This window comes from Sparus aurata, chromosome 17 (assembly GCF_900880675.1).
Source record: "Sparus aurata chromosome 17, fSpaAur1.1, whole genome shotgun sequence".
Taxonomy (NCBI): domain Eukaryota; kingdom Metazoa; phylum Chordata; class Actinopteri; order Spariformes; family Sparidae; genus Sparus; species Sparus aurata.
This window is the reverse complement of record NC_044203.1, coordinates 35,767,314-35,780,073: the sequence shown is the minus strand read 5'-3', so window position 1 is coordinate 35,780,073 and position 12,760 is coordinate 35,767,314. Positions and strand designations below refer to the sequence as shown.

Here is a 12,760-nt window from a genome sequence, read left to right as displayed (position 1 = left end):
CCTCCTCTCCTCCTCCTGATGATATAAAGTCCTCCTCTCCTCCTGATGATATAAAGTCCTCCTCTCCTCCTCCTGATGATATAAAGTCCTCCTCTCCTCTCTGATGATATAAAGTCCTCCTCTCCTCCTCCTGATGATATAAAGTCCTCCTCTCCTCCTCCTGATGATATAAAGTCCTCCTCCTCCTCCTGATGATATAAAGTCCTCCTCTCCTCCTCCTGATGATATAAAGTCCTCCTCTCCTCCTCCTGATGATATAAAGTCCTCCTCTCCTCCTCCTGATGATATAAAGTCCTCCTCTCCTCCTCCTGATGATATAAAGTCCTCCTCTCCTCCTCCTGATGATATAAAGTCCTCCTCTCCTCCTCCTGATGATATAAAGTCCTCCTCTCCTCCTCCTGATGATATAAAGTCCTCCTCTCCTCCTCCTGATGATATAAAGTCCTCCTCTCCTCCTGATGATATAAAGTCCTCCTCTCCTCCTCCTGATGATATAAAGTCCTCCTCTCCTCCTCCTGATGATATAAAGTCCTCCTCTCCTCCTCCTGATGATATAAAGTCCTCCTCTCCTCCTCCTGATGATATAAAGTCCTCCTCTCCTCCTCCTGATGATATAAAGTCCTCCTCTCCTCCTCCTGATGATATAAAGTCCTCCTCTCCTCCTCCTGATGATATAAAGTCCTCCTCTCCTCCTCCTGATGATATAAAGTCCTCCTCTCCTCCTGATGATAGAAAGTCCTCCTCTCCTCCTCCTGATGATATAAAGTCCTCCTCTCCTCTTGATGATATAAAGTCCTCCTCTCCTCCTCCTGATGATATAAAGTCCTCCTCTCCTCCTCCTGATGATATAAAGTCCTCCTCTTCGAGTAGCTGCATTGCTAGCTTCTGAAGTAGAAAGAGTTGATGACTGGATTTACATTTTTAGGTGAACTGCTCCTTTAAAACAAGTAGCACACATTCAAAGAAGATGTAGATTTTGCAGTTCAGTGCAGAAAACATGAAGAAAAATGTGATGATGTCACTGGTGGGCGTGGCCTGAGGAGCTGGAGACCTTTTAGCCCCTTCGGTTCGCTCCAGCAGCCGATCTGTGCACACGCTTCACTTTATTTGTATCAGACGCCAGATTTCCCCTCGGTACCTGAAGCCTCCTCTCCTCTCCTCTCCTCTCCTGTCGCCTCCTCTCCTCTCATCTTAATCTTTCTGTCCCTGTGCGTGTTTGTGTTTGTGCCGTCCTGTGTGTTTAATCCAAACAAAGCCAAATCTCCCCGGATTGTAAATACCAGTTGGTTATAGCAGGGAGGCGCTTTCTAAAGCCAAGCAGCAGACAACAAGGGACCCGGCGCCTCACAGCAACACTGCCGGTTCTGTTCTGCTCGTTCACAACCGAGGGGGGCTCGTACAAGTGTGTGTGTGTGTGTGTGTGTGTGTGTGTGTGTGTGTGTGTGTGTGTGTGAGAGAGAAACAACGTGCGACAGAAGGAGAGAGTGTGTGACATAGAAAGAGAGCATGGAAAAGAGCATAACAGAGTGTGAAAACGACGAGGAGAATGAGTGTGACGGGAGAGAAGGAGTGTGTGTGCAGGGAGGAGAGAGCCTGTATGTGTGTTACTGTGTGTGTGTGTGTGTTACTGTGTGTGTTGTGCACAATACAAACCGAGCTCTTGAAAGCGAGCATGTTTAGACGCTCTGTCTAGAAAGTGTGTTTCCTGAAGCACGCAGTACTTTCATGCAGTCCGTCCGTCGGTGTTTTTCTGCTCCGGCTGCATCGGCCTTAATGCACGACTATAAAACAGATTTAGTGCTCGCTGGTGCAGGATGATGATGTGGAGCTGTGCCTTAAAGGAATAGTTCATCTTCTCAGGGAAATATGTTTGTTTTTATTCCCACTTTCTTCAGCAAACTGTGATTGAAAGTCAGCCTGAGGTTGAAGTCGCCTGGTCAAGAAAATAGTCCAGCACATAATTAATTCTTAGTTTTTTGTGTGGATGGAACAACAACATTATTGGTGAGCTTCAGAGGCTAAAGCTAGGCTAGCTGTTTCCCTTGTTATTAGTCCTTTTGCTAAGCTACGCTAACTGTGTACCGACAGAACAGACTTGAACCGACAGACTGAACTTGAGCGAGTGTATTTCACCAAATTAAGAGTCCGACAGATGTATCGGTCTGCTGATTTTATCGCAGATGTATCGGTGTAGATATTTGTCTAATACATGATCCATTTATTTAACAGAACTTACTGCAGGAAAAGATGATTGGAGTAACTTAATAATTGTGACGTTTGCTGTTAAAATGATTTTGAGGGATATATGCATTATTATTATAAACCTGATGATCTTTACTGGAGTTCCTCGAGCCCGGTTCAGTCCAGAGGTCCATGACGAGACGCAGCCGTGTAAACGGACCCGCGTCAGCTCGACTCGGGCCGTCTGCTGCATAGATTCATATAGATGAACCAGATACCAGATGGAAAGATGGCGGCCGTTCAAACCAAGGAGAGCTGGCGAACAAGTTTTCTGGCGTCCCCCGTTGAACAGACCGCAGACTTTACGTTGTGATGACGTCACAAATATAAAACCTAATCGGCCTCATTTGCAGTTGTTGTCGTCCTGTCAACAGTTCTGCAGATGTCTCTTTTGAAATGAGGTGAAAATGCTTCTCGGGGCTGCAGAGGAGTTTTCCACCGCGGCACCGCGAGCGCGGCCCTCGAGGGGCCTGGTCTGATTGTGTCAGCCGACTTGAGTCTGCCACTGGAACGCTGAAGGGATCACCTCATTGTTTGACTTTCAGCCGTGCGCTCTGTGACACCAGCCTTAAAAAATTCAAATGAACTCATAAACTGACAGCTTCTCTGCTTTTACCCTCGGCTCGGTTTGCATTCACAACACCTCTCTGCCGCTCGCCGTCAGCGCTGCATCGTTTCATCATCACTTGAAATGCAGGTGAAGCAACAAGCTCTCCATCAGTTAGCTGCTTTATATTTAAAGACGCTACGAAAAAAAAAAAGCAGGACGAACTTGGCCGACTGGCTCGTTGCATGTAGTTGCAAGTTTTCTAGTTCTTTAATTCTCTTTTTTCTTTGTTTGTTTTACCCTCACAAGGTTTGCGAGACACATTTTTCATTTTTAACACACTCCTGTCCCGTGCCGCCGCCTCGCACTGCATCAAGAAGCTCGCTGCCCTGTGAGACCTTAAATAAAAATTGTTTTTATATTGTGTCATGACATTTTTATGGTTCTGTGGTCATCTGACAACAGCGGCAGGGAGACAAATCACTGACGACACATGAGCAGCTCAGAGAGAGTCGGAGGCTGAACGTCGGCTTTAACTGACTGTTCGTTTTTGAACTGAGCTCATGTGGTTTAGGTTGAAGTTGGAGATGAAGGAAGACGGTCATCAGTCTGTATCTTCCCTGGAGCATCAACCATTTAGGGGCAGAAGATGCTTTAATACTTATTCTTCTTATAACAAGGAACAGAAGTGTCAGAAGGGCGAGATGAAACCACCTGAGACACTAGAAAGGTGTAAAAAAGGATCTGTGGTGTAATTTTTCTCTCCTCTCTCCTCCAGGTGACGTTCACCAAGCGAAAGTTCGGCCTGATGAAGAAGGCGTACGAGCTGAGCGTCCTGTGCGACTGCGAGATCGCCCTCATCATCTTCAACCACTCCAACAAGCTGTTCCAGTACGCCAGCACCGACATGGACAAGGTCCTGCTCAAGTACACCGAGTACAACGAGCCGCACGAGAGCCGGACCAACGCCGACATCATCGAGGTAAAGCGTGGGAAGCGGGAGGGGGGGAAACTACAGGAAACACTCTGTCCTAAGTATAAGACAGAGACACTGATTTAAAGATGGAGTCAGTATCTGTTAAACACACTCTGTATCATCCCGTGAAGCCGTGAACATCAGCTCGTTGTAGTCTTAGTTACTGTTTCTGCTCGTCTTTGTTGGTGAGTCGGTGTTGGGTTTATTTTCCCCGATGGGATCGTTAAGATTGAAACCTAATCTGTTCTCGTCCTCCACAGACTCATTCAGACTTAATTAAGTCTAGTCCAGTCTATCAGAGCCGGTCCGGTTCACTGCTTTCAACTCTGTAAAACTGAAGTATGAACGGCTTTTCCCGTTTCTTTGGTACAAGATGATCTGAAGTCCAGATTTTTCACTGGATTTTACGCCCAAAAATTGTAGTTTTCTGCTGCAAAAAGACGCCGAAGTCACATCGTCTTTTCTTTGACTGATGATTATTTACATTGTTGATTAATCGATCAGTTGTTTAGTCTGTAAAATAATCAGGTGTATGTTCTTATCCTCCGTCTGTTGAATGGAAATCTGTTTTGTTTTTTTGTGTAAACCTGTTGACAAACAAACAAACAAACAAACACAAACATGGATGTGTGTCCATCCATCTACAAACACGCCTCTAAATCTGTATCTGTCTTTAGTTTATGTATGGATCAAACAAATGAGATGAAATATATAAAGTATAAACACAGTCAGTTGTGGTGCTATATGGGATTATGCTAGCTCTGAACATGGCGAATAGTTTCAACTCTTTATGCTAAGCTAACTGTCTCATACAACAGGGAGAAAATGCTAATAAGATGGTGATTATGTAGCAGATTGCTACAAAAGAAATTTACTCTTTATTATTACAGTTAGAATGAATCCAGAGATTTTATTTTTTATTTTCTTCCCCCTTTAAGACTGAAACGTTGAGCCTCAGATATAATCTTATAATCTTCTTTTGTCCAAAGACTTTTCATCATTTACTGACGAAGAGAAGCAGCAAATCCTCACACTGAACACTGGAACCGGCAAATGTTTCTGCCGTATCTGGTCCGTTCTAGTCTAGTCCGGTTCTGAGTCGTTGAGTCCGGTCCATCCCAGTGTCGTCTCTGGTTAGGGAGGGCAGAGGTAGGGACAGCTGGTCCTCCTCCCCGGTCCTCCCCCCTTTTACCCCTCTGTTGTTGGCCCGTCGTTACGCTCAGACCGCTCCAACAACAGAACCAGCAGCGACGAGCCAAAGCAGGACGCCTGGAACCAATCGGAAGCCACCTCGGCACAAAATGGCCACCGTGCATGAGAAGCAGGGCCTGTCAGGCAGCTGAAACATAACATGTTCATTTGCATATTGACTAGAAGAGAGAGGTCAGTGATGAGGTGAGGAGGAAAGGTGTGAGGGGCGATCAGGGACTCTGTTTTTTTTTGTTTTTCTAATAGGAATACATTTTTTTTCTCGACGTCTTTCATCCCTCTGGGACAAAAAAGCTTCGCTGGAGCTCGTCAGGCGAAGCGCGGAGCACGTTCACATGCCTTGCTGACCCTTTTATACATAATGGCCCTCTCATGAATTGAACACGAGATGGTTAGGTATGATTCAGCGAGCCGCGCTCACTGCAGCGCGGCACTTAGGCTTCATATGGAGCGAGGACTTACAGCTGGACTCGCGCTCGACTTTGAAGGTTTTTTGTGGCTTGTTTTTTTCACACGTTTTATCGCCGCAGGAGTTCAAGATCAGTCAACCGTCAACGTAAAAGTCACCATCAGATATTTATTGTCGTGTTGAAAGCTCAGGATGTTCCAACACAAACACACTCACACACAGCGAACCACAGAGAGTCCTGATCCGTTTGGACTTTATGTATTTTTGATTTACCGGAGAACTCTCAGATTGGCCGCGTTATTTTTGGAATAAAACCGCTTTTTCCACACGTGACGACAGAGTCAGAATGCTTGAAGTAATCTCACACGTTGCTGATAATCTGAAATGAAAATGTAGGAAACTAAATGATTGTAGTGGGATTGACGGCCAGTTTGTGTTCATCCTTCAGGAACAAAGTGGTGCCTCCATGCGTCCCAGGAGTGCTGAACTTTGACACCACATCACGAGTTTTATTTCCCCTCTTTCCAGATTTTTTTTTTATTGGAAAAAAGCTCAGAGGCTTTAAAGATTGTTTGATTCATCTCGCAAATCCCCGAGAGGCTCCTCCGACCTCTAACTGCTGCTTTAAGGCTTCGCTCTTCTCCCAACTTTGTCTGAAGTTATCCACAAACATCTGAATCAATCGCCGGCTGCCGGCGTGCTGGAGGTGTTTCAGAAACGCAGCTAACAGCCTCTTTTCCACCGCTGCTTTCATTCAGCGCCCTCTTTCATCGGTCACGCTGAAGAAGGGAAGAGTGTTGCTGGGCATAAATCAGATCCCACCACAGAACTGAAGTGGAAACCGTCATGATTTTAACAAAATAAGAGCGTTCAGGAAACTACAGCTCCCATGAAATATTAAGCAGCGCAGCGGCCAGCAGGGACGTACGTCTTCATATCTCGTTATCGACAAACTGTCTGACTGAACGCCATTTTTTTTAAAGCGTCTTCAGCGTGAGGCGAAACTAAGAGACTTTTATGTTCCTAGTTTGGTTCCTCAGACTGTTTGGTCAGTTGAGGGTTTGTGGGGAGAAAAGCCGAGTTCATCCAGTGACATGTAATCCAGTGAGGGGCTGAAATGTGAAGGTGAAGCAGTTTTGGATTCGGGTGGAGGTGAACGTGAGGTAGCAGAGTTTGTTGTCGTGTCTTTCACCTCCTGATTGGCCCGGTCACCATCGTTTCTCCCCTCCTCTCCTTATCCTTCGCTCTCTGTCTGCCTCCGAGTGTAAAGCCTTTTCTGTAGGCTGTATCTCCAGCTGCAGATGGCTCTTAAGTGTGTGTGTGTGTGTGTGTGTGTGTGTGTGTGTGTGTGTGTGTGTGGCGCGGGACGTTGGGGCTGCTTCGGGCCACATCAGCTCAAGCTCCACTGGTCATGTTTGTGTGCGTACATGTGTTTGTGTTTTCAAGTGTGTCACTCTGTCTCTTCCCCTCTCTTTGTGTGTGTGTGTGTGTGTGTGTGTGTGTGTGTGGGTGTGTGTGTGTGTGTGTGTGTGTGGGTGTGTGTGTGTGTGTGTGTGTGTGTGTGTGTGTGTCCACCTCTCTCTCTCTGTGTGTGTTTGCACGCTCTGCAGTGGCCCATGAGAACGCCTCATACAATATTCAGGCCTGGTGAGCCTCTCGGTTGTGTGTCGACCTGTGTGTGTGTGTGTGTGTGTGTGTGTGTGTGTGTGTGTGTGTGTGTGTGTGTGTGTCCCATACCGGCCTGTATACTGTCCCCCCTCCCTCCCCTCCCTCCCCTCATCCTCACCCGTCCTCTCTGTCGACCGGGAGGCGTTTATTTAACAACTTTCCTGCAGGGTTCGTCCTCAGATGTCTCCTCAGCCAGATGTGCTGCAGCACTCACCTCCTCGTGTTAGCGGGCTGTGAACCTAATTATTTTGCATCTGCAGTGGCATTTTGAACAAGTCATCACAACCTACATACGAGGAAGAAATATATAAATCAACAGCAGCACATTCAGGGTTAAAGTTCAGGGTTTTTTTCACTTGTCAGTTCAGCCAAGTGTCTCAGAAACCCCACTTAAAGTCAGTTCTTCTCGCCTCAGTATTTTCCTTTTATGTATAAATGAAGGGTTTATCACATGACAACAAATGACAGATACTAATTGTCATGTTCATCTTTATCTCGTGAGGTCCTGATCAGTTCTGCACATGTGCAGCTCTCAACAGAGATGAGATGGCTCACTCCTTAAAAGACGACGTGTTTAACTCTCTTTTACCGTTTTGTTTAATCAGGAAAGTGAGTTTCTGCATTTATGTTTTAAACCTGACATGACAAACATTAATGTGTTTGGTAACTAGTAAATGCAGCCATCACATAAATGAAGACATGTAATATTTAAGGCTGAAATCCTATTTATAGTGAGGAACAAGGGAAAAAATCTAAACTAAAGACAAACCAGGCTGTTATTTAAGATTCATCAGTGGGTTTTTCTTTGTCTGCTCCAGTTTGATATTAAAAAAGGCTTTCAGATGTTTTATTGCCTGGAAGGTTTAATAGCAAAACACTGGCAGGAAGTGTTGAGTGAATTTGTACGATTTCTATCTTAAAGTATCTAAAAACAACCAAACCTTTTGTTGTTGTTATTGACATATTCTGCAGCGACGTTACTCCAAATGTTTCCAACAATGTTCAGAACGAATTTCCAGGAGAGAGTCAGAGAGTGAGGAAGGAAGTCTGTGAACAAAACCAAACATAACTTTAAAACATCAGCGTATATATTTGAATGTAGCAGCAGGACGTCGGGACTTTCAGGGGAATTCCAAGTAGAGCGGCTGATCTGACGCGGAAGTGCGGATGAAATATAGAATAATTATTAAAATCGCCGTATTATCTGCTCTGGCGGTGGCTGTAACGCGGTCGGCGTGACGAGACGTAACGAGCGGCAGAGAAAGAAACGGTGAGAGAGTGAGACGGGATAATTGGATCGTCACAGAATGTTCCCCGTTCACCGCTCTGCCTCTGAGTCTCTCCAAGCAAGTGCTTCTGAGTATGAATTATGAAGTGTGGATGGAGTCACGCAGGCACAAACACACACACACACACACACACACACACACACACACTCCTGCTGCACACTCATACACACTCGTATGTTTGGCTTGTGTGTGGTCACCCTACATGTACTATGCATGTACGCAGCGATGCTTAGAAGCACTTAAGTTCACATTTGTGTGTTTATGTGTGTGTTTTTGTGTTTGTGTGTGTGTGTGTGTGTGTACTTCATCACACAGTTAGACATTCCTTCACTCCACTACGAGGCTGAGAGGCGATGCATATGCACACACAGCCTCTCTCTGTGGTGCACGTGCTGCATGAAAGAGTTTGTGTTAGTGTGTTTGTGTGTGTGTTTGTGTGTGTGTGTGTGTGTGTGTGTGGGCAGCCTGCCTCTCCTGCCAGAATGTGTTAATCCGCTTGACTGCAGATCCCAATCAGGGCGAGGGGAAGGAAGCGAGCGAGGGACAGAGGGAACACGAGCGAGCGAAATGCTAAAAAGAGCGGCGGTGAATAGGCGCGAGGGAGAAAGCAAGATGGGCGGAGAAGGGGATGCCCCCTTTTTTTCTCTTTTAAGCAGCTCAGGAGGAAGGCAGATCTCAGCGGCGAGCCTCGCTGCAGGGGCTTAAGGACTCCGGGCACCGCCCTGATTCCTCCTGGGCCGCGGCCAGGTGGAGCTCCTCACGTATCGCACAACACAACTCGGCGGGATTCGTAACTGATTCTGTCGGCCGCCACGACAGCAGCGACACTTCCAACACAAACTGGTGGAAGTTTGTTTTCACCTCTCGTGTATCATCATCCCCCTCAGCACACACTCAGGTCGGTGCTTCCCCGGAGACGCTAATCCTGCTGCGAACTCTGACGACCTCCTTCCAACACCTGTCATATCCTAATCTGGACCCGACAAGGTTACTGGAAGGCCCGTCCTCGTAGGCGCATGATTGGTCAGCGCAGGTCAGCTGATCACTCTCACTGGGACTCCTTTAGATAAAGTTAGATTTATGTAAGCAGCCTGCAGGCCTGTGGCGTCCACTGTGGTCCAGGCCTCAGTTGTAATGTGGGAAATTATATATTTTAAGTTCACATTAAAAATCTGAGTGTTTTTAAGGCATATGTTGATATTTATTAGTGTAAATGTCTGAAAATAAGGGATTTTATGATTAAAATTCCTTCACAGAGAGAGTTAACGACATTTTTGGAGGCCAGTAAATAATATCTCGGGGCATTTTCAGGATTCGTACATATTTTTCAAGGTCAAATTCAAGCACTTTTCAAGCACCTTTAAGGGTCATTTTCAAGATTTTCCAGCACCGTATTGCTGAGGTAAAGTAATTATCTACAGGAATATATATACTCATGATTTCATTCTTCACTTTTTATCACAATTATGTACATTATATTATGCTGTAAACATCTAAAATTATATATAGCAAAAACTTCAGAAATTAATTATCCAGTCTGATCCCAATTTTGTGAAAGACACAGGGTTATAATTTCAAGCACTTTCAAGCACTTAAACTAAACTCCAAGCACTTTTCAGACCTTGAAAACACATTGAAATTCAAGCACTTTCAAGGATTTCAAGCACCTGCATTTTGCTTGGGGAATAATAATGTATGTCACTGGTTAGAGAGTAAAATGAGACACATGTTAGAGATTTATAAAAAGCATTTAAACACCACGTTGACCGGAAACCTGAACCCAAAGGAAACAAAACGTGACTTTAATAAAAGTTTTTTTCACCGTCAACCCAACGTTTACTTTCATCCGCCATGTTTCAGTGTCTTAAGACGTCGACTCGGCAACTCCCGTCCCCAAATTTTCTCCAACTTCCAGAGTTGTTGTTCTGACTCGTGAGGAGATTCACGTGAATTTTCCCAGTCAGGAAAATTATGTTTCCGATAATTCAGACAGCGCAGTAAATCTTAAAATCATATCTGCTGATCGTAACCACGCAGCTTCTCAGAATCCTGTCTGTACCTTGCAGATTTATGTCATCTATAAATCTGAAAATCAGCTTAAATTGACTGCAGCTGCCTCAAATAAGAATAAAAATTCTGTCAGGTTTATAAATGAGGCCCCAGGTGTAAATAACTAACCTTCAAGCTCCGGTAAAAGGCAAAGAAAAGCTTCCAGAGAGTAATAAAGATAATTAAAAGACACTCACACACACGAGGATTGCTTTTTAAAATGTAAAGAGGCGTTAAGTCGCTTTCCTTCCATCCTTTTGAGGCAGGGTTCAAAGCTGAGGCGTCTTTTGTCGTCGCCTCTAAACAAGAGCGCTCGTTAGGACGACGAGTTAATTGGACCTGATTTCTCATTATTACAGCAGCATCTCTGCAGAATTTCAAGGTCAGAGACTTCACTGAGATATCGTCGTGCCGCGCAGCTTTTCAGCTCAGAATTGAAATCTTGATCCCTTTCGTGCAAAAATGATTAATAGTCGTACAAAAGAAAAAAAAGGGGCCAAGACTCCATTAAAAAGATATTAAGTGCTGGAAGTCCTTGATTGATGAATTAGCGACTCGTTTTCAGACTCGCTCGTGTTGTCGAGATGCTGAGTGATGAGCGGAAAACAGACGCGCAGCAATTCTGAAACAAAAGTCTCCTTTTAACAAATTCATTTTTCTTTCACAAACGATTGCGCGCCCCTTTGTTCAGCCTCCATTAGTGCAGGCGAACAAACAACGATCGGGGCAGAGACGTTATCTGTTGTGGCTGACAGGCCGTCTGCAGCCGAGGGGGTGAACGCCCCGCACGCTCCGCTTCCTCCTGTAACCAGGCGAGTCGTCCCGAAGCCTCCCAGGAGCCGGCGAGAGGCGGAGGTCCATTAAACTCATGGATAAATAATAGGAGTCAGAGCTGGAGGTGGTTAGTGGATGATGGGTTGCTGAACAGAAAGTGTCGGGATTAAAGGGGAGGATGAAGACGTGCACAAAACAGAGCCGCTCCAAACACAACATGATCAGATTATTGGAAAAAGATGGAAAAAGCATTATTGTGTTTACTCTGTAAATTGTTTTTTTAACTTTTTTACGAGTCGCTAATCGACAGAAGACGACTTGATTTCATGCAGATTGTTTCCAGCTTTTGTCTCTGAACCCTAAAAGTTAAATTTTTCATGCTAGTGAGTCGGTGGAAGACGAGTCACTTCCCTCAGCCGAGCGACACAAGAAAACGACAACGGCTGATCTATAATACAACATCTGAGCAGCCGGTGCTGTGCAGGGACTGTGGATGTGATGTCCCGTATGACTGCTGGATGTGTCCTTTATACAACACGCTAGCATGGGACGTGACGTTACATGGTGCTTTGTGCTGCAGGAGAGACTCAGTCCGTCTGGGTTCAAACTCACAAAACTAAATCGGAGCCTACCGTCTCTTCAACATGACAGAAGGACAAGCTGAAATACTTTTAAACCAGAATCACTGACAGAGATAATCCAAATATAGGAATATGTATCAAATAAGGAAGGAAATATTAAAAAGCCTACATGTTCAGACCACTTCATCCTCGGCTAGATCATTTAAAACCAAGAAGACAAAGTTAGGAGCTTTCAGGAAGTCAGTTTTTATCCAAACTGCCCAAAATCACAAATCCTGTCAGGAGTTTTTCATGTCTGAACATTTTGAGACCTTCAGTTCAGATAAAGAAACAAACCATTTGTGCTGGTGGACGAGAAAGCAGGAAACAGTGAGAGAGAAGGACGAAAGTACAAACTGCAAGAAAGAATATGAATCAGGGAAGACGTTCAGCTGCCAGCTTCGTCCTGAGACGATATAAAAATGTGATTTCTGGTTTATCCTGCACAAAATAACGATAAATAATCATCTAAATGTGCTTAAAATCCTTAAAATAGGTCTTAAACACACTGGAATCCCCTTTTTCTGATCATTTATTGATTTATTATTTATAGTTTGGTATTTCTGGCTCCTTTATTAAGTCACTCGTCTGACTCGTATTAACGATTAACCCTATCAGGATGTTAATGATTAATAGATTAAATGATTAAGAATTTAATCGATTTGAAATGTCTTAATTGTTAATGAGAGTATCCTACAATAACAGATTACAGATCCCCGTCTTTCATATATTGATCCAGATGAAACACAAAATACTGTTATGAGAAAACATAATATATATTGGCTGGACAGACGGGAGCTTCGTAATTAAAATGAAGTAATTAATTTGTGTTATTTTGTTTAAAACGTTGTGTTTATTCTGTCTGTTTTAACTCCTAATGTAGCCGACCGATTTTACATCAAACACACATCATGTCAGAGGTTAAAACTGTTTTCTGAAGGAAGAATTCCTAAAGGAAATTCAGCACGATCAACTCTG

At 44.5% G+C, this 12,760-nt stretch overlaps 1 protein-coding gene across 12 annotated transcripts in view; it reads left to right on the top strand.

Moving 5' to 3' along the window:
- The window catches only part of mef2d (myocyte enhancer factor 2d), a 112,965-nt gene that overhangs the window by 46,469 nt on the left and 53,736 nt on the right, over positions 1-12,760 (top strand). For all 12 annotated transcript variants that reach the window (XM_030395230.1, XM_030395229.1, XM_030395227.1 and 9 more), the window contains exon 3: positions 3,567-3,770. In XM_030395230.1, the coding sequence (XP_030251090.1) occupies positions 3,567-3,770 (204 nt within the window). The remainder of the gene's footprint in view (positions 1-3,566; positions 3,771-12,760) is intronic.